The sequence below is a fragment of the Odocoileus virginianus genome, unplaced genomic scaffold (genome assembly GCF_023699985.2).
Source record: "Odocoileus virginianus isolate 20LAN1187 ecotype Illinois unplaced genomic scaffold, Ovbor_1.2 Unplaced_Scaffold_5, whole genome shotgun sequence".
Lineage (NCBI taxonomy): Eukaryota > Metazoa > Chordata > Mammalia > Artiodactyla > Cervidae > Odocoileus > Odocoileus virginianus.
In genome coordinates this window covers 4374411-4396771 of record NW_027224267.1, presented here as the reverse complement: position 1 = coordinate 4396771, position 22361 = coordinate 4374411, and the positions used below count along the sequence as shown (strand labels likewise).

Here is a 22361-nt window from a genome sequence, read left to right as displayed (position 1 = left end):
ATTAAGAATCTTCACAATACTGACTTACCCTGTGCCCAAAAAGGTATTAAAAATTTCAAATGCACTTGATGGCACTCATCAACTAACCTAACTTTTGACCTCCGTGTTCAACACAAAGGACACTTGGCCGTCTCCTTCAGGGAAGGTCTCCGACGGGGCTGAGCTGCTGATTTAGGATCTGAGCTGGGGACCTCTACACTGCTATTCACATGTCAGAGGGATGGAATGAACAGGCAGGAGGGTCCAGGTCTGGGGCCCCAGGGAAGGCCCCTCTGCAGAAACCGGGTTGTCCCTTTGACCACTTACAATTTCAGAACTGTCGGAAGGGGTCACGGCTGAATCGGGCCCCTCGGTGGTGGTCTGGGAGCTGTCGCTGATGGGCGAGGAGGCCTGGGTCCCATCGTTCAGGTCCATGGCGGGGTCGGAAGGGACAGCGCTCATCTGGCTGGAGCTGTGGCTCAGGATGTCCTCCTCGTCCCCGTCGGTGGCGGTGCTCGCCAAGTCACAGGCAGCCAGATCCACCGAGTCCGTCTGAAGCGTGTGCTGCGACCGGGGCTGCTCGGTGATAATGTCGTGACCCACAGAGTCGGCCGCTGAGCTGGTGGAGCCGGGGGTGGAGACCCCGGAAGAGGCAGCCAGCTCACCTCCGACCTCACCCTTGACTGAGGCTGCAGACAGAGGAACATTCACTCTTCAAAGGGTCAGCAAGAGAATGCAATGGGGAACCATATACTTGTAGAATACCCCCAAATTCACTGTCAGCACCTGTTTTAACTGTAAAACGTCCTTAAATACAGTGAAAACATAACTAGTCAATTTCAAAAGCAAGACAAACAGTGCATTCTCCAAACATTTTGACTGTATTACGTAAGTAATTATCTTTTACTCTATCACTATATTGATAAAATAAGGATCTTGAATAGATATTTTTAAATGCTATGAATATTCCCAAGTGGCATTTCACCGCCAACTCTCAAGTTTGACAAGCAACATTTGTCAAACTACCTCCAGCTCTCAAGAGGCTGCTCCGTCCTGAGGGCGGAGCAGCATGGAGATTCTGGTGAGTTCCTGGCAGCCTGGCTGGGGTACAGGCAGCGTGCTCACAAAAGCTCGGAGCAAGTGGCGCTCTGAAAAGTGGGCTTTCCATCTTCCCAGACCCTGTTCACGACCCCTCAGCCAGTCTCACTCCCCTGCATCATCAAGTTTCACATTTCCCTAGTCTTTAACTCCCATTTAAAACCACCACCACCCTACATAAGAACCCACACCAAGCTGTGCGCTGTGTCACTCCTGGAAGTTCGGGGGTCAATGAGCACCGGGGCTCATGGATAGCTGTAATTTTTTTTCATGTTTAACTTTATTTTTGTAATTTAAAAAATCTACCCACTCCAGTGTTCTTGGGCTTCCCTGCTGGCTCAGATGGTAAAGAATCAGCCTGCAATGTGGAAGACCTGGGTTTAACCCCTGGGTTGGGAAGATTTCCCTGGAGGAGGGCATGGCAACCCACTACAGTATTCTTTCCTAGAGAATCCCCATGGACAGAGAAGCCTGGCAGGCTACTTACTGTCCATGGGGTTCTATTTTGTAGAATAAACCAGTAAGTAAATAATCACCAATGAAAAGTATTCTGACTTTCTTTCCCTGTATTTTCAGTTATCTAAAAATATTCATTTGGCTAGGGTTATACAGATCAAACCACTCTCAAATGGTTTTCATTTTTTCCATGTGTTACTATAGTCTGTCTCACTGATTGACTTGTGGATACTGAAAAGCCTCCACATCCCCGGGATAATCCTGCTTGACTGGATCTATGTTCATCAGTGATACTGGCCTGAAATTTTCTTGTTACTGTATCTGTATCTTTGTCTTGTTTCAGTTTCGGGGGATGGTGGCTTCACAGAATGAGTTTGGAAGTATTCCTTCCATGCAATTTTTTGGAACAGTTTCAGAAGGATGGGTGTCAACACTTCTCTAAATGTTTGGGAGAATTCACCTACGAAGCCATCTGATCATGGACTTTGCTGGTTGAGAGCTATTACTGATTCACTGTCAATACTGATAACTGGTTTGTTCTTACTTTCCATTTCTTCCTGGCTCAGATCCTCAGACAATTTTTAATCCCATCTTCCTCTTCACAACCCATGCAATTCATGAGATACTTTACCTACCATTCCCTTCTCAAAAAGACTTATACCCAGGGAGTATAAACCTAATTTTAAAACAGCTTGAAAATAGCATATATTTGATATAGGAAAACATACTATACAGGAAAATAGCAAATATTTGATCCAAGAAAACACACAGATAGTGTTTCAAAGTAAACACTATGGAAGAAGCCTCAATTTTGCAGCATCTGAGCAAGCTGGCTTCACGGCTGCCCCCGAGGAGCATGACCCACTGAGGCGCAGGGGTCAGCGGAGAGGAGCAAGGGGGACGCGCTACCTGAGAAGGCGGGGCTGCTGCCCTCCGACCTGGACTCTGAGCCGTCCTCCAGGGGTGCCGCTTCTCCGAAGAGCACTTTCCCTAGGGAAGGACACAGCGAGAGACCTGAGCCTGCTACAGGAAGAGCTCTGGAAACCAAACAGATGGACATTCCAAGAGGAAAGCCACGAGCACATCTAATTCCTGCTCTCAGCCTGTCATCATATACATGTTTCTTTATTCCCCCAGAGTGCTAACACAAAATGCAGAGATGTCCTATTTAGAGTATTATTAAAATCACAAACCTGTATGAAAAACAGTTAAAAGCAGTAATTCTCAATCTGTACCACAAAGTATTTTAATAATCAATACTAATTGACTTAAGACTACTGTCAATGTTAAATAATTTGTTACTATTTAATCTTAAAAATATCAAGTTATAGCTAGAACCCATTCTATTAGCTGCCAGGATATTCATGTCATAACTCCAACAAAAAGTCACTTTTATTATCAGTTAACTTGCTGGATTTCTACTGCTGATAACCAGTACTCAAGTACTGTATGACCTGGGAGGATGGAATAGTATTTCACCTTTAGCAAATTTCTAAAAATACATTTTACAGTTAATGAGTTCCAAATTATAATAAGGAAAAAAGAAAACAAAAGTCTTAACATGATTTAAGTGGGATCGTTTTATCTTTATGGTTACTTTACATACAAAGGTCATTAAATGACATTATCAAAATAATTACTGGCAAGTTTCAATTTCTAACTTCACTCCTCTTCAATGAGGAAGTCACAGGTGTGATAACTGCCATAAATCTACACTAATGTGACTTTAAAGCCCTCCTCCCATCCAGGAAAAAGCAAAGGAAACTCAAGATCTAGATGAAACTAACACAGCAACTTGGCTTATCTACTAAATAACACAGCCCTTTATTACAGAGCAAGTGATTTATCTTGAGAAAGCAAATAACACTCCAACCTGTGAATTCAGAGTTAACGAAAGCAGCCTCTGTCTTTGGAAACAGCAGTCTGCAAGTCTGTTCCAAGGAGTTCTCCCCAAGAGGGGGCAAGGCCAGGCCACGCCCCCCACTCTCACCCTGATCTGACATCCAACAACAACTGTTTCTGTCTCTTATGTACTGGCAGATCTCACCTGAAGCTATGATAGAAAAGTATGACAACTGCAGCTCTAAATGAAAACAACAAAACACTCAAAAAATAAAACAAGAGCTTGAGCACAAATTCCACATTCCAGCCCCCAAAAAACATCTCAACCAGAATCTGTCATCGCCTCATCATCAGAAAGAGACCAAGAGACGAGGCAAGCGCCAGGGAAATCTAGTCACACGCCTGAAGTCTCCTCCCCATCCAAGGAGAGAAACACGAGCTTCGGACAGAAGCCTTTCAGCTTTCAAGCAATCTCAGGGTTTTCACCAAGATCTCAAACTTGAAAGGATCCCACACCATGATGATCTGTTCATGCATGCATGAGTGCAAAGCCACCTCAGTCGTGTCTGACTCTGCAACCCCACAGACTGTAGCCCACCAGGCTCCTCTGTCCATGGGGATTCTCCAGGCAAGAATACCTGGAGTGGGTTGCCATTTCCTTCTCCATATGATGATCCAAATATGGTTAATTCTAAGTATTCTAGGAAACGTTTACTTAATCCAGCCAGGACTAGAATATTATTCCTATAAAGATCCCATTCAATATTACAAATAATATTATTAGGCATTAGATGCTCTCAATTAAATACTCAAGACACACAAAAAATTAGCATATGTAGAAGAATAGTTTTTATGTGTCAATTTAAAAAAAAAGGAGAAGTCTTTTAGGATTTCAAAATAGAAAACAGCAATAGTTTCCTATGGAAATCTAGAGCGGAGGAAGAAAATAATTGGTGCTGTAAGCAATGATGTATACCAAAACTTTCAGACCATGTCAGAAGAAATTTGATTAAATATAAATAATTATATCAGAAAAGGTGGGTATGTACAAAGGTAAATATGGCTGAAAAATGACAACCAGGCCCAATTTAACCAAATAATTAACCAAACATTATCCCTGACTAATACTAAGCAAGTTTCTTTGGGATGATGAGCTGCCTTTATAAGCAGAACATCCCTTGGAGCAGGAGTTGGCAACTAAATAAAGCTGTGCTGGAAGGCAGCTGTGCCCGTTAGCTTGGCACTGTCCGTGCCTGCCTTCTTGCCACAGGACAGAGCTGCAGCCCTGCACAAAAAGGACTCTACGGGCCACCGCCTGGCCCTTCACAGAAAACGTCTGCTGACCCCTCACCTAAAGCATGAGAAATGTATGACAGGGAATTCCCTGGAGGTCCGGTGGTGAGGACTCAGTGGTCTCACTGCCGGGCCCGGGGTCAACCCCTGGTCCCAGAAGTCACATGGTGCGGGCTGCCCTTCGCCCCCCTCAAAATAAGAGAAATTTACAATAAACCAATTCTGATCAACAAGTAACTTTCTGAAGCCACCCAATAGCACTATTCGGGCCTGGTTATCAGATTTCAGCTGCATTTATATACACAATCACCTTGCTGAGAAGAGGTACAGGCATAGCCAACTGCATCAGAGAAATACTGAAAAAGCAGGAAGATTGAAAATAACAATCATTTCTGAAATAATCACCTTTTTGTTTTCTTGAAAGGACAGGGCTGCATGAAGAACCCCCTCCAGCTGTAAGTCACAGAAAATGACAGATGAAAGTGCAGTACCAAGCAGCTGAAATCCAGACACCATTAGAAAATCTTCAAGCTTGATTCAACTTTAGAAAATACAGGAACGTTATTTCTACAGGTGGGGCTTACCCACCATCCTGTAACATAAAAACTGCATAATTTTAACTGCAATAACTTGAAAATTACATTAGCACTCAAAACTACAGTTCTAAAGATATGACCTAAAATGTCAGAAGAGCGCAAAGTGCATTTAAAAAGCCAGACTAAAAACATCAGAAAACCCAGATTATTTGGTCAACCAAGAATCAAACAGACATTTTCCTCAGACACAGTCATCAGAAACCAGACCACTGGACAGTGATCACTCGGCAGGCCTGCACCCACGGGAAGGGCTGCTCAGGACAAAGCCCGGAGGACAGGCACAGCGGCAGTTTCTCCGTGGGGTTCAGGCAGACACCCTGACCTCACGAGGCAGCGGGCGGACATCGCAGCCTCCCTGGTCTCTGCTGACGGTGAAGACCACCCTTGCCCGCACTGCACTGAGCAGACCCCACACGCAGGGCCTGGTGAGGCCGGTCCGCAGAGGCCCAGAAGCCTCCGCTGCGCCAGACCCGGCTCCAGAGGCTGCCGCTCGGGGACCCCTGACTTCCAGCTCCCCAGAGGCAACTCCGAGTCAAGCAGGGCGGTCTGCAGCAGCAGCATGTGGCGGGGTCAGGGCCCCGTAGTACCCAACAGCACAGGGAAAAACAGCCAAGGTGGGGGAGGAGGGGCCGTGGAGGAGGGATGGAGGGCTGCCGAGAGCCAGCTGGGGCCGCAGAGCAGGGTCCAGAGGACAGCAACGGCCTCGAGGGCCCCAGGGAGACCCCAGGGTCTGTCACGGGCAAACCGCACCAGCGCTCTCGCTTTCCAACAGATGAACCGCCACGTGGAGGCGGCCGAGTCCGGGTCAGGAGGCCGGGTGCCCGTGCTGGCCTCACCTCACCCGCCCGCACCCCCAGTTCCCGGGTGCAGGAGTAAGGACGACACCTGCATCGTGAGTGCCGCGAGCAACTGGGCCGCCCGTGGCTCACCAGCACCAGGGCCAGAGTCACGGCTGAGTGGACTCCAGAGTGGCCGTCTGAACACCCTACCTATCAGCTCCACGATGCTCCCGCTCCGACTGCGGCCCCCGGGCTCATCCTTGGCGGCAGCGAGCTGCCGGACGCCGCCCGCCGTGGTCAGGATGCGCAGGAGCTCGGGCGGCGGGGTTCGGAGGAGCTGCTGCAGCAGTTCCAAGGCCCCAGTCACAACGTTGTGGTCCTGGTGTTGGGTGTAGTGCAAAGTCAGCTCGTACACCTAGGAACAGGAGCACCGCATTACCGCCAGCCATGGCCTTGACAATGTGTCCCAGCCTCCAGGTGTTTTGCTTTTGTCTTTTGTTGTGAAAATGTATGCCTTCTCCCGCTAAAAACTTCTCTATCTCTTCTACCAGCGTAACGATTCGCTTCCATGGTTTTCTAAAGTCCCGGGACTTTTCACGGTTATAGTAATTCCTTAAAAATAAGCAGACCACTTCCACAAAAGAAGCATGGTAATGGAGGGCTCCATCTCCCTACACTGGGGACCAGGAAAGGAGAATCAAGTCCCAAACACACTGTGCGCACAGTTCCTCAGACACACACAACAAGCAAGCCGTGCTGGCCAGAGTGCACTAAGGGTTTCCAAAGCCTTTAAAGGCATCACATCACACTTTACACTGCATCACATTATATGAACATAATGGATTTACCCCTTTCTCCTTCATTAGAGGTGCCAGATAATACACAGAGTGCCCAGTTAAACGCGAATTTCAGATAAACAAAGAATTCCGAAGTGTAACTGAGCGCCGTGAGATTTCCGGCCTACTTACCCAACAAGGTTACTGGTGATTTACCTGAAATTTAAGTAACTGGTGCCCTCTACCTTTATTTGCTACATTGGGCAGCCCTACCTGTGACGTCACAGAAGTAATACATATTTTTTTATAACGACAGGATAGCAGTGTGTAAGGTGAGTCTCAAAGGTGGCAACTTTGACTCACCTGTTTCTACTTTTGACGGGCACCTCCCAACTCTAGGCCACAGGTCTGTGAACCACAGTCCACGGGCAAAGCTGGCCCACCAGCTGTTCTGCGCGCAGTTTTCCTGAACACAGCCTGCGTGTACTGTCTGTGGCTCCTCTCCTGCTACGAGCTGGGTAGTTGGCCCATGACCCCTGCCCTATGGAATCAGTCACAAGCTTAAGCCATGATATCTGACCCATCTGCTCTGAGCAGAGACTCTCCTGAGTTCTCACTCCACGGATGGAGGAAACGTACACCCTACGCTCCCTGGCCTCATCTGCCTCCTCCCAGATTCTGAAGCAGTCAGCGCGCTCATCTTACTAAGGGCTCCGTGTATACACTAAGATGTAACTTCTGAAATCACACGTGCTCTGCCTAGATGCTGAGTCTAAATACTGAATTAAAAAACCAGTATGGATCTCAAATGAGCACATTAACCTCATTCATGAACAATTGATGCTTTTGAATTGTGGTGCTGGAGAAGACTCTTTTGAGAGTTGCTTGGACATCAGAGAGATCAAACCAGTCAATCCTCAAGGAAATCAGTCCTGAATATTCATTGGAAGGACTGATGCTGAAGCTCCAATACTTCGGCCACCTGATGCAAAGAGCTGACTCTTTAGAAAAGACCCTGAAGCTGAGAAAGACTGAAGGCAGGAGGAGACGGGGATGACAGAGGACGATATGGTTGGATGGTCTCACCGACTCAATAGACATGAATGAGCAAACTGCAGGAGACAACGAAGGCCAGGGAAGCCTGGCATGCTGTAGTCCGTGGGGTCACAAAGAGTCGGACATGACTGACCAACTGAACACCATTCCCTGCAAAGCCTATTGATGTGACCGGACCAAAGAAGAAAGAACTGTTTCACTAGCAGTAGTGCTGTGTCACTTGAAAGAGAATGTCCCAAGGATAACAGTTAAGTGGATTCTCTTTTAATATAGTCTCATACTTGCTTAAAATCAGCCAACAATGTGCTTCAAAACTGGGCAACAGTTTCCTGTGCTGCATCTTCCTGGTTTTCCCTCCTACCACACACACGCGCGCACCTTCCAGCTCTTGGCATGACAGTGGGCACGGGGAGCTCCTCGGACCTCCTGTCTCTGTGAAGAATCTGACTGGCCCACTGCACATGCTCATCTCAGAACTGCTTCCACCACATTCCTGGTTAGCTGTGTTTCCCGGGCTTCAGGGCTTCGGGTTTTTTGCATCTATTTCTCATTTTGCTAGAACGTATCTTCAAATAATTTTTTTAAGCATACACAAAAAGAATAAAAGCATACATTAAAAGCAAAATTAATTCTTGCATATTAGAAATATCTGTTTTGCCGAGACTTGCTTTACAGTTTAGCCAGGCCCGGGATTACTTTAAATTCTATTTAAATATACCTAGCCAAACTACCTTAGCTGAGTTGAAGTTCTTAATCAAAATAATTTAACTCAAAATGGCCATTAGTCAAAAGAATGCACATTAGATATGTTTGAGAAATAATCTCATCTAGCTTGCTAAGGCAAGGTGACACAGGATTTAATCACGTTGAAGAAATGCGACCATCAAGGAAGCTGGTAGTTAATGAAACACCACCTCCCACAGCCCTTCCCTCAGCCTCCCAGGACTGCTGTTCTCCTAGTTCTGCACGGTTTTCCACACACCTCTCACCGCATCTTCCCCCAGCATCCCAACCGACCTGAGAGCTGGACGCCTTTGCACATCCAGCTCTCCTCTGCCCACACACTCTGTCTCTCACCCCGTGGACCTGGAGAAGGCTACAGTCTGAAAAACTTTCTTCTCCCAACTTTGTGTCCCTGTCGAAGCCTACTCCCCGCAAAGCATCAGCTGTTAGCGGCCTGCCCACCCCCTGCACCAGGCCCTCTGCAGAACACCACGCCTCCCACCCTGCCAGTTAGGGAACGCCTGCGTGCGTCCCCCACTAGGCCAGTGGTCTCCAAACGTTTGACTAAGAAGTTTCTTTAAAAAAAAAAAAATCAGAAAAAAATTCTCAGTATGCAGCCCCAATAATATTTATGTTAAAATACTGTCTAGGTAGTACTGAACTCAGATATTGTGGATGTCATAAAACACACAGTGACTCTGACAAGCCTCTTACTCCAGTTACTGGCTTACAGGAAATACAGATGACAAAGAGGGCTGCTAATTTACAGAGTGGAGAGTCAAGTAATAAAAATAACATTGCCAGGAGTTCCACAAGACTGATGATCTGATTCCTCAAAAAACAAACTCTAAGAGAAACTAGGCGTGGAAGGGAACCAAGAGATCAATGAGACTGACATCCTTAACAGCCAATGTCATTTGGATGCTGGTTCCAAAGAGCAGAAGAACAAAGTAACAGGGAAGCATAGGAATTTGATGCTAAGAAAACGTTCTTCTCTTCAGGTGTGACAATGGCATTGTCCTTAAAATTAGAAACAGAGTCCTCATCTACAGAGATCCATGTGAAACGCCCGCGGATGAAATAACACAAGGGCTTTGTTTCAAAGGGGCTTATGTGGGCGCCCTGGAAACCCTGTGAGGAACACCTTCGTTCTACCGCGCTGTCACGCCACACAGAGGTCAAGGACCTGGAGCCCCAGCTCGGGTCTGAGCCAGCAGGTCCACGCCAGAGTGCACACCCGTAACCCTCTGTTCGCTGTTCTGCAGCTTCTCTTCCAAAGGGGCTGAGTTTCTGAACGCTGCTCCTGTCTGCACAGGCGCCAGAGTGAAGCTCGGGGGTGCCTACCTGGACGAGCTGCTCCGTCGAGGGAGAGACCTCCATCTCTTTCCGCGTCACCCCGAAGCTGCCTTTCAGGCTCGTGTCCTTGACCTGCTGCTGCAGCAGGGGCACCAAGTATCTCAGCGTGAGCAGGACGCCGAGAATCAGGAGGGTGGGGTGCTCCCCCTCCACGGGGACCAGCAAACCTACAAAGCAGCAGTGAGACTGAGTCACAGCGGATTCGCGGCTCCCTCTGCTAACAGGCAGAGACCCACGCGGCACCCCACGGCCGGGGGGTACAGATGGCACAAGTCACTACAGAAAAGCACACAGTCGACAGCGGAGACCCAGGGGTGCCGCCGAGGGGGAACACTGACCCCTCGGCTCAGCGAGGCCCCGCACAGCGAGCGGGAGCCAGGCAGCTCTATCACATCCGCGGTCCAGGCGCTCCCCGCGCCACCTGCTGGGACGGATTCCCACCGCCGCCCCAGGGCAGGAGGCCTGGTCGGCAGGCCTACAGCCGTCCAGACGGCCCCGAGGCTCGGGCTCCCTGCACCCAGGGCCCCCACAGAGGCCGTGCTGTGTGTGACCTGCAGGGCCAGTCCTGGGAAGGCTCCGCGGCGCCCGCTCTCGGTGGGCCGGGCCGCGTCCACACTGCTGCCCCAGGGAGGAGGGCGGGGAGAGGATTCCCCAGGCCTCACACCGCCCCCGAGGGCACGCCTGCACACTTCCCCATTGGCCAGGCTGAAGGGCCCCGTCAAGAAGCTGAAGAGGGGCTGCCTGATGGGAAAGAATCCCAAAGGCCTATCTCAGGGATATGCCAGGGGCCCCCACCCCCCGGGGCGAGGCGCTGGCCGGCCGGGCCTCACCTAGGAGCACGCTGAGCAGCCAGCTGTAGAAGTACTGCGTCCTCCTGGAGTGCTGGCAGATGCTGACCGCCGAGCCCGCCGCCGTCCGCCGCACGGTCGGGGAGCTGGACTTCAGGTTCGCGATGAACGCCTTCAACAGAACCTGAGGAAGCCAAACCCAAGTGGGCAGAAGATGAGGCTCCTGGGAAACTCAGCACGTATTTCAGAAAAGCATGACCTGCTCCAAATTCTCGCGGAGTATAAAGCATTAACCACTTGAGACTTTCCCAGAGCTGAATGGGAGCACCTCAAGTGTGGGACACCTCAGAGCGGTCCGCTACATGTGTGTGCAGACACTTCACCTCCTCATGAGCTGCAAGGAGGGCCCTGCTCAGCATCTACATCCCTACAGGAGAGCGAAAGCCTTCATTTCTACAAAACGTGTCCCCACAAGGTCTGTGGCCAGGGTCAGTGAGTTTTTATTGTTGTTTAGTTGTTCAGTCATGTCTGACTCTTTGCGACCCCATGGACTGTAGCCCGCCAGGCTCCTCTGTCCATGGGATTCTCCAGACAAGAACACTGGAGTGGGTTGCCATTTCCTTCTCCAGGGGATCTTCCCGACCCAGGGATCAAACTCATGTCTCCTGCTTTGCAGGCAGATTCTTTACCACTGAGCCACGTGGGAAGCCCAGGGTCAGTCAGTGAGTAGTGCTGTGTAAAATAAACAGAATTAAGAAAAAAATCAACAAATAATGAAGTCCAGGAGGAGAATGCCTAAACAACAGCTTGTCAACTTGCTGCTAAAGCCACTAAGAAACACTCTCAGGTCTGGAAACGTGCAACATGGCTGAACTGAGACCACACACTCACAGTTATCTTCCTAAGAAATCAGAGAAGACGACGTTGTTACCGTGCCTCCAAAGGACACGGTGCTACAGTTCTAACGATGGCCATTTAAGTCTGCACAAAAATACCCAAAGAATGAAAAGGGGTGACTAGGCAGCTGCATGAGCTTGGTGACATCTACCCTATCACTCTGAGCAGTGATCTGGCCCTGATACTGCTGGGTGCGTGTGGAGCACGGATGAACAGTCAGAGGAAAGTGGACGCCGCCCGGGAAGGTCTGGCCGCCGGCAAACAAGCCGCAACTTCAGCGAGCTTCTCCCTCACAGTGTGGCTAGCACTAACTGGCTCTCAGGGCTCAATGGCACTCTGGGAACTCACAGACTAGAGCTCGGGAGTCAGAGGTGGGAGGGTCAGAAGACCCCCGACACACGGCACCCCCAGGAGGTCATGGCCAACAGTTTCTCCCCAGAGACGACACCTGGAGAGAAACCGCTCTACTGATTTCTGACAAACTCTTAGCTCCAAACAGAAAGCACCTTAAAGAACTCCTTTTGGTGAGATCATACACATACATCATCATTGAAACTGTAAGTCAAGACTCATTTTGACTAGTCCAAACTTCTAAGCAGAATGAAAACTAAACACTACTATGATGAGTCAGCCCACATTGAACCTGAAGTTTGGAATAATAACAAAATTGACTCTGCGAGCTCCAGGGGGCGTTCTTGGGTCCAAATTCCACAGTGCTGAGAAAGCCCTGTAAAGGCGGCTGGCGGGAGGTCCCGGCACCATCCTTAAAGCTCTTCTCACAAGGAGGAGGAAGCATACTAGACAGAAGGGTAAGGCGGCTCCACTTTCTAAACACAGACAGAACATGTATTTAAGAGCACTTCAAAAGGAAAAAGACACAAAACCCATCCCATTTTAGAGTCAAGAGCACTTCCGGGAATGGAAACGGAAATACAACCATATGCAACAGCAGAATGTACTCAGCAAATCACTTCACCGCAAAGGGCTGAGGTTGACGTTCCAGTCCACTGAGGACAGGGAGCTCTGGGACTACCCGCACCACCAACAGCAAGCTGTGAGCCGGCACGGCGCTTAGCACAGCTCTTTGCGGTGTCTGCCGAAGGGCAAAGATCCACACTCACACCGACAACTGCGGTTCCAGGTGTCACAACCCCAGCTCCAAGAGACCCACACGCGCACGGCACGGCAGCAGCATTCGTGACCCAGCACTTCAGACGACCCCCGGTCCAGGGGCCAGCTGCAATAAAAGGACCGGCACACTCATCCAAGGGAACACCACGCAGCTCCAAAAACGGCAAGATCTAGTGACACACACGGCGACAGGTGAGACTCTCACAAGCACAGTGCTGCGCAGAAGAAACCAGATGAAAAGAATACACGCCGTGTGGTCCTCCACGGCTACGACTTACATACCATAACTCACACACTCACACACTGTGAGGTCTCCACGGCTACGACTTACATACCGTAACTTACACACTCACACACCATGAGGTCCTCCACGGCTATGACTTACATACCGTAACTTACACACTCACACACCATGAGGTTCCCCAGGGCTATGACTTACATACCGTAACTCACACACTCACACACCGTAAGGTTCTCTACGGCTACGACTTAAAGACAGACCCTCCGGCGTTAGATGCCAAGTCAGTGTGATCAGCCCTGGGGAGGAAGGAGGGAATGGAGACAGGGCGAGACTGGCAGAGGCTCCTGGGTGCCACTACTACTGCACGTCCAGACCTGGGCGGTGGCCACAAGGACAGGCTCGCTTTGTGACCCTTAGTCGAGGAGTCACGTGTGATCCACATGCTGTCTTCATTCCACATCCATCAAAGAAAAGCTCAAGAGTCTCCATACTTAACACAACAGGGCTCCCGTCAGGAGGCTTCTGATCTAACATGCTGGATCAGACACATGGACCTCTACCACCCAGACACTCCACAGAAACCTCAGCTCAAGGTGTCAAAAGCATAAACTCACACGTATAAGAAGAACAGGACAGGGACAATGGCAGCATAGAAGCATTCACAGATGCGGAAGCCAGACGGCAACAAGAGGGAACTGAGTGACCGGGGCCCACAGGTAGGAGCTCCCACACAAGCCTTTCTAGGAGCTGGGGAGAAGGACTGAAAGCCACCGCCCAGAGCAAGCTCAGCCACAGAGCGCGACGGAGAGCTCGGGTGTGGGGGTGCTGGAGGCCCGTGGGCGTGGCCTGGGCGTGGGGACAGACGGCTGCTCCTGGGCAGACTGCCACGGCCCCCTCCCGCCCAGACGGCCCGGGACGTGGGCACTGCTCCCCATCTCCCGCAGAGCGGAGGACGGATGCCAGCACAGACAGAAGACAGAAACTGAGGAAAAGTCCGCCTTCTGACCAGTGAGACTCTCCGCACAGCCCCTCTCTAGCAGTGAGCCTAGAGACAGGGACCCGGCAGCCGGGAAGCAGGCCTCTGGCGGGGGAGCCAAGACAAAGTGTAGGACAAACCCAAGGAGCCCTACCAGGCTGGAGTGGCAGCTGGAGAACCCACGACGGCCAGGGCAGAAGCCAGGTCCGGTCAACCAGCCATCGTGCGCAGGAGCGCACTGAGACACACCCTCAGCGCCAGCAGAAGGCGTGACAGGTGCACATCGCCAGAGAGTAATAAGCAGATGGAAAAGAGGCAACCGCTGACTCCAGAAATACCAAAACGTTATACAAAGAAAATAACCACAGCACAGAACAGGACTAGCTGTGACTATTACGTAAGCATAATAACATGCACGCCGAATATTTACATCACTGTGGCAAAAAGATGGAAGAAGGGTTAGAGCTAAACTCATCTTCTCCACTGTAAAATATATAAATAAAAAATCCAAAACCTGCAATGTAAGCATGTTATTTAAAAATGAAGAGGGAAACACCGAGAGAAGCTCTGACACAGGACTGACCCACTGAAAGGAGAAGGCCAAGACTCTTGGTAACCCTCAGAGCCTGTGCCAGGACACTATGAACAGGACCCGAGAGAGGGCATGAATTCTGCGGGCTGGGGCAAAAACAAGCAGGAAGCTGAGTGATGCCCCGGCCGCGGGCACTCACAGCCAGAGGACGCCGTTGGTGTGCCTGCTCCGCCTGCAGTTCAGGGACCACCGCTTGGCCTCAATCAGGCTAGGCAGTCAATCCTGGACACTGAAACCAGTATGCTCTGGCAAAATGCCTTTTGCTTCTCTAAACTGTCTTCCTGTTCAGCTTTCCACCCGACAGTAAGAAGGCAGAGGGGAAAGAGGCTCTTTGTGTGCCTTCAAGAAATCAAAAGATTATACTCCAAATTATGACGCACTCTCAAATGCCTGTCTGTGCAAAAGCGCGACTCCCACTAAGACTCATTCACACGCTTGGGACTTGAGGCAACACTCATACCTTAATCTCATTGTCGTTCGCAAAGTTGCCAAAAGAAGCCATAATTTTAGGGATCGCTGCAGCCAACGTCTCCTGAACAGATTCCTCGGGTCTCTTGCTCGTGCGCGTCAGGCAAGGCAACAGGTTCACCAAGTACGGCCTGTGGTGGGAGAGGAACACCAGTTACTCTTCCAGGTCTACCTCAAGGAGAAACACGAGCGATCAGTCCAGTAACTGTTAGGGAAAAACCAGTTTTTATATGCAAGAGTCCTTCATGGAAAATAAACAAACCTCAGAGTCAAGACTCAATGCAGGTGAATCAATAGCTTATTTTAAAAATTCTCTGCAGTAAAGTATGATAGCTATTAAAACAGTCAGATTTTAAATTAGAAAATAACAGATAATGTAAGAAAACACTACGAAATGAGAATAAAGCTTTCTTGAATGGGGAGGATTGCACAGTTTTTTTCCAAGCAGTCACACTGAGTAAGGCCTTAGTGAGAAGCCCCGGCCCTTGAGACAGCAGCAGACAGCGCGGGCCTGGAGAGGAGCAGTCACAGGACAGATGAGCGGAAGCAACGGGACAAACTGGGTGCAGACGGGGGCGTCCTCTAGGGCAGAGACGAGCAACAACCAGGGGCACCCCTGGGACTGGGAGGGAGACGGGCCTTCCGAGTGATGAGCCAAGGGAAGAACATGCCAGACACCAGAAGGAACACACGACTTTTCAGAGAAGGCAAGGCAGGCCAGTGAGTCAACAGTGTCTGAGGTGACGGGGGCTCTGGGGCCAGATCTCCCAGGGCCTTGTACAGAGTCTGGACTTATCTGAACAGCCGTGGGAAACGAGTGACAAGTTCAAGTAAGGGAATGCCATGACCCAATCATAGTTTGTAAGGTCACCTTGGCTTCTATGTGGAAAACCTGGGATGTGTTGCTTCAGACATATATTAACAAGAAGTTTTCAAATTAAGGATAGTAAAGGAACAAGGTTATATAGAGAAATTTCCCTAGTGACTGTATGTCCACCGTTGTGTAAGATTCTTATCACACTCAGACCCCGTGAAACTGAGCATTGTTTGGTGTCAAAGGAGAAGGTTTCTGCCACTCCACCAGCTCCGCAGGGACAGAGCCAAGGCATCCATGGACGTCAGCACGTCTTGCCGGTCACGGAGACAAGAAAGGAGTTGAAACTGTGGTCCTTCTTTTGGTTTTCGATCCATTAAGAAAGAGAGACAGATGTAAAGAACCGACTTTAGGACCACATGGGAGAAGGCAAGGGTGGGATGACTGGAGAGAACAGCACTGGAGCAGGTATGTCACCCTGTGTGAAACAGATGACCAGTGCAAGTCCGATGCGTGAAGCAGGGCGCTCAGAGCCGGGGCTCGGGGACAACCCAAGAGATGGGCGGGGAGCGAGGCGGGAGGGGCTTCAGGATGCGGGACACATGTGCACCCGTGGGTGATTCATGTGGATGTGTGGCAAAAACCACCGCGACATTGTAAAGAAATTATCCTCCAATTAAAATAGAGTAAGGAATTAAAGAAAAACACAACTGTTACAATCAGTCAAACCTGTCTTCACACTTTCTATTTTTAACCCATGTAACGGACAAAGACATGGTTTTCTATAATCCCTACAGTGAGCAACAGTGAGGGCGCACGCACCCTCCGACCACCTGACAAGCATCTCCTCGGCAAGCCCCAGGGCAGACACCGTCAGCCGGGCTGGGCTGCAGGCAGGGCCCGACGGGGACGCCCCCACTGTCCTGGGACGCACATCCCTGCGTCCCTCGGGGAGGGTGGGGCAGAGAACGAACCAGTGTGCCAGAGCGTTTCTGAGCGGAGAGCAGGGACTGCAGTGGGGCAGGAGGAGGGGGGCGGCTTCAGACAGCGGGGCCGGGAGAGACCTCCGGAGAAACGGCTTTTGAGCCGAGACGGAAGAGAGTCCACAGGAGCTGGCCCCCCGACCAAAGCAGCAGTGACAGCGATGACCCGGAGCGTCCACTTCACCTGCACTTCTGAGGCCGGACCAGGTGAGCCAGCTCGGCAAACCTCCACAGGGCAGCGCGCAGGCTCCGAGGGGCGCCGTTCTGCGGGAGCGAAGAGCGCAGTTACACGGGGGCCGCACACAGCAGGCGTCACCCGACTTCAGTGCACAAAAGCCTTTCTCACTGCTAGCCTCTATTTTTAGAGAAAAGGCCGTTTAAGTGTGCGATTGCTTTCTGACATTTTAAGATTTAATGGGACGAAATTATAAAGGTTTTTTTTTAAAAAAAAAACTCCCATTTTAATTCCCATCTCATCTAATAAATAATGAAGAACAACTTTCTGAGGAGAAGTAAGACAACAGAATCTACTTTACCAAACAGCATTTGTTTCCTTCTAACATTTTTACTTATCAAATAAAAGAAAATATCATACGTTATTCAATACAGTGGATCAATAGACTTTTTTCAATAATGAAAAACAAAAACCCACCTTTTTAATTTCCTTATAGAGTTCTAGCTGCAACCTTGGAAGATTGGAATCCATCAAAGCCTACAACAAAACACAAGAGATCTGTTCATGGAAGACACATTCTACTACTGGTTCTAAGAGTGACGGTGACGGACGGGGAGGCCTGGCGTGCTGCAGTCCACGGGGCCGCAAAGAGTCGGACACGACTGAGCGACGAATAACAACAGCAAAGCAGTTCTAAAGAAATCTAAAGGGCAACGAAAAGTTCAATTTGGGGGCCAAGGAGACTATAATAGCAACTAAATTGAAAACCTGCTCATTAAGAAAGAAAAACATGTATGCAGGAAGTTACCAACTAGATACAGGTCATTCCCTATAACACTTAAAAGGAAAGGAAAAGAATATTCATTACAATCAAATACTACATAATATCAAAATTAAATGGTAGATAGTTCAAATTCACTCCAAAGCTCTTATATTCAATTACAGTATATTCTTTAATCATTAAAGTACATTCTTTAACCATCATTTTTAACGATGATCCAACATCAGCAATGCCCTGGAGTCTGCAGAGCCAGTGGGGCAGAAGGGGGATACCCAAGGTCAGAGCCCTGATTCTGGCATGGGAACACTCCTCTCCACACAGAAGCCGCATCCTTCCCAAAGGTCTGGTTCTCCCGTGATGCATGGGTGCGCCCCACCTCAGGGCCCCAGTGACATGTGAACCAGCTGGAACCACAGGCTCCTCAGAGACCTGCCCCTGCTGCTCAGTTACAAGTCAAACCAAAAAATGGCCACACAAGCAATTTCAACCCAGTAATAATGGGTGATGGCAACCACCATCAAGGGGACACAGAGTCCATGCTGGAGATGGCTCCCCAAGATGGAGAGATCTCTGTGCCCCGCTCTCAGCCGTAAGAACCCTGTCCTCTGAAACAGTACTGCCAATGGCTTGTCCACAAGAGAGGAAAGATGTAACGAAGCCTGAAGAAGAGAGGGGAGATATAACCAAGCCTCCACAAAAAAGCCCTCCTCCTTTCCTGTGATATAAGCACATGACATCTATAAACCAAGCAGGCCTTAGCAAAACCCATGGAGGCTCAGCGAGCTTGAAAATCAAAACAGGGTCACATTCTGAAAAATGCCTCGGATATTTTAAAATTCTAATTCTACTGTTCCACTCTGGACTACAATCCCTTAAATGAGCACATCAAAATGGACAAGTATATAGTAAAACACTGCTTGGCCAGTAAAACCAGAAGGCATATCCAAGTTTTGTTTCACTTTATAAATGTTTTATAAACTAACGTCAAATGTACTTTATTACAAGAGAAAAGTAAACTTCAAAGCCGTGAAACAGCAGTGAGCGGGCGCTCAGTCACAGGCGATGCTAACGTGCCACCTGAGCCTCCCTGCTCCCGTCCCCACCTCCACACCGGGGCGGGACACAGAGCCGCCAGGTCCAGCCCATGACAGCCCAGCCCCTGCTCCTCTCTCGCACCCAGCACCCCTACTGGTTCAGGGCCCCCTCTCTTTCCTGGACACTTGGCCTCCTCATGGATTCTGGGCACACCGTCTGTCTCCTGTCCAAGGCAGGCTACAAGGCACCACCAGGCTGCTTGAACTACCAGGTTACAAATTTTGGAGAGCTCGTCCCTTTCTTCATTCTCTACCTAATAAAGCGCAAACCCCTCGAACTGATCCTCACCATCTCCCGTTCTCTAGCAGAGTCCCCTCCTCTGTGAGTCTGCAAGGGTTAAGAAGGTCCTACGGGACGTCCCCGGAGCACCCCTTGCTTCACTGCAGTGGGACACGGGTTCGATCCCTGGTTGGGGAAACCAAGATCCCGCATGCCACACAGCGAGCCAAAAGAAGAGGTCCTAAATCTTCTCATTCACCTACAGCCACCACCTCCGGGAGGCCTTCTCTGCCTCCCCGGGCAGAAAGCACCTCCGCCTCCAGACTGCAGTGATGAGCTTCCAACATCGCCCAGAACTCAGAGCTTACACCCTGCCTTCAGTCACTTCTGTACAAACCCGCTCCCCGTCTGAGACTGTACGTTATCTGAAGGCAGGAGCACGCTGTCAGCGGAGCCCCGAGGATGGCTGGGGACACAAACGAGGAGAAGGGCAGAATCAGAAAGACAAGGGCAGTTTTCCAAGGCAGTAAGAATTACGAAAGAAGAACTTCATCTTCAGTGGCAGCAGAAAACAGGAAAAGGGGAAAGTGGATTAAAGCTCGGGACCTCGGTACACCAGGAAGGCCTGAGCAGAGGACAGGCGTCCCCCACGCTCCTCACCTCAGCTCCCACCGAGGTGGCGCTGGCTTTCTGCCTTCACCAACCTTTTCTGGGAACTTCTATCCCCAGTCACGTCACACCAACTCCAGCCAGAACTCCAGCCAAGCGACCAGACAAGGCACATCCTTCCCTGTTAACAGTCCGGCCTGCCCCAGGACTTGGGGGACGAAGACATCAGCGGTGGACCCCACGGCCCGTCCCCTGGCCGTCGCAGGGCCTCGCGGTTTCTCAGCAGGGTGCCACTCGGTCCAAAAGCCCCCAGTGGCCACCGTCAGTGCCCGTCCCTGACCGAGGCCCTGCACAGGCATGAGGGGAGCCCGTGCCCTCTGACTGGGCAGGTACGCCAGACCCTGGCAGACACTGGAGTGCCTCCAAACCACACACCATTAGGTTAAAAACGTGCAGACGACCTAAGGACTTTGCTACTCAAAACAAAAGCATACGGTTTCTTCTCTCAGCCACAGTGACTGTGTCTCAGAGAACACCGTCCAGAGGGTTCTTACTTTTATGACTTTGTTGAGGCATTCGTCAGCCACCATCCTGACATCTGACTCCGCATCATCACTGCACAGCAGAAAAAGTTCCATAGCGATGCCCAGAAGTTTCTGAAATTCTGGAGAATTTCTAAGTGAAAAAAGAAGAGATACTGTCACAGCCAAGAGAAGACACGATGAAACGCAGTTAAGTTTCTGGTATCCTGCGTGGGATTCTGGAACAGGAAAAGGATGTTACATACACCGGTAAAATTCATTTTAATAATATATTTCATTTAGCCCAATATATCAAAAATACTATTTCAACATGTAATCAACATGAAGAAATCAGTGTGCTATAGAACAATCTTTTTTACAGCACATCTGAATTCAGACACAAAATTTTCATCAGAAATATTTTATTTGGGGGTTTCCGTGGTGGTCCAGTGGTTAAAAATCTGCCTGCCAAAGCAGGGGACGCGGGTTGGCCCCCTGGTCTGGAAAGACTGAGAGGCTCCCACGTGCCGCGGGGACAGCTAAGCCCGACCACAATACTGAGCTCGAGCACTTCAACGAGAGAAGTCCGCAACCAGAGCAGCCCCCGCCTGCTCAACTAGAGAAAGCCGGAGAAGGAAGGAAGACCCAGCACAGCCAAAGATAAATAACTAAACAAGCCTTTAAAAAAGAGAGAAAGAGGGAGACAGAAATACTTGTATAAAGATTCCATAAAACTCACAGCTGAAAAAGCAGGCTTCCTTGTAAGTAGTAGATAACCTGCAGCTCTGAGGCACAGCTCAGGGACTGCAGTCAGCAATACTGCATTTTAAACGCCAAAGTTGCTAAGAGACTAGCTCTTTACTGCTCTCAACACACAGAAAGGAACGACAATGATAACGATAAAGGTGCAGGCTGCCACTGGGCTGCCACAGTGCATTATACACGCAAATCAAACCAGACTCACGGTGTCATGAGCCCATCCTATCTCGATTTTTAAAAAGAAAAAAAGTAGGTTTATATACTACTTCTAACCATGCTTTTAAGAAGCTCTCCAATAACTAAATCAGGGGACAGGGGAGCCTGGCGTGCTACAGTCCATGGGGTCACAAAGAGTCAGACATGACTTAGCGACTGAACAGCAAGATAAGTGACAAGGACAGGGTTCGCCTTCCTGCCTAAAGCAGTTAATAAAGGGTAAGATGCATGTAACCGTGGTTTTCAAGGAATCAGGTATTAGGCATCTCTGGAAAATGGAAAGCTAATGTGATGAGCCTCAGGATTTCCCCAGATGGCTGCCTAGAGGGGGTTTCCCCGTGAGGACGTGAGGAGAGGAAGCCCGGGCAAGCCCATGGTTGCTGAGACGGGAGACAGAGCTGATGGCCTCAGGAGGCAGGGTGGCTGGGCCCATGGGGGGAAGGCCAGAGGGGCAAGCTGCACAGAGAGACCCGGAGACCCACGGGGCCCTCGGGTTTCAGCTGAGTGTTGCTGCAGACAGTGGTCCGGGGCGGCAGGCACAGTCACCTGAAGGGGCTGGAGGGAGCAAGTGCTGAAACTCCAAGTGTGGGAAGAGCCCCTGCTCTCACCAGCCAGAGGGGGAGCCTTGTCCTTCTGGAGCCTTGGGTCGGCTGCTCAGAAGCGTTTGCCTTCACAACCGGGCTGACTAACTTCAACCCTAGGTGAGATGCTGTTCTGACCCTGCCTACAGATCTGACCCTGCCTACAGGCAGAACCCGGGAGGGTCCTAGTCCTTCAGAGTAACACAGTTGCATTCCAGGGCTAACTTCAAGAACGTTGGAATTCAAAAGTGTGTAGCACCCAACAAGATAGAAGTTATAAGGTCTGGCATCTAATCAGAAATGGTCAGGAATGCCAACAAGCAGGAAAACATGACCAACAGTGAGAAAAATAACTGACGCTGACCCAAACAGTATTCAACCCAGAAGGCAGAAATAGGGAAAACGGTAAATAAAGAACATATGGGCCAAACAGGGGAGTGGCAGCACAGTGGCAGATTCAAACCTAGGTTGGGGGCTTTTCTGGTGGTCCGGTGATTGAGAATCTGCCTTCTGATGCAGGGGACATGGGTTCAGTCCCTGGTCAGGAAGCTAGGATCCCAC

The 22361-nt window shown here is 50.0% G+C and overlaps 1 protein-coding gene across 1 annotated transcript in view; it reads right to left on the bottom strand.

Moving 5' to 3' along the window:
• The window catches only part of HTT (huntingtin), a gene marked incomplete at its 3' end in the record, with an annotated part of 86263 nt that overhangs the window by 41579 nt on the left and 22323 nt on the right, over positions 1–22361 (bottom strand). Inside the window, exons 3-12 of the mRNA XM_070462430.1 lie at positions 20278–20398; positions 17497–17556; positions 17029–17108; positions 15040–15178; positions 10785–10926; positions 9943–10121; positions 6254–6458; positions 5074–5121; positions 2443–2523; positions 307–668 (exon numbers count right to left, since the gene is read on the bottom strand). Of these exons, the coding sequence (XP_070318531.1) occupies positions 307–668; positions 2443–2523; positions 5074–5121; positions 6254–6458; positions 9943–10121; positions 10785–10926; positions 15040–15178; positions 17029–17108; positions 17497–17556; positions 20278–20398 (1417 nt within the window). The remainder of the gene's footprint in view (positions 1–306; positions 669–2442; positions 2524–5073; positions 5122–6253; positions 6459–9942; positions 10122–10784; positions 10927–15039; positions 15179–17028; positions 17109–17496; positions 17557–20277; positions 20399–22361) is intronic.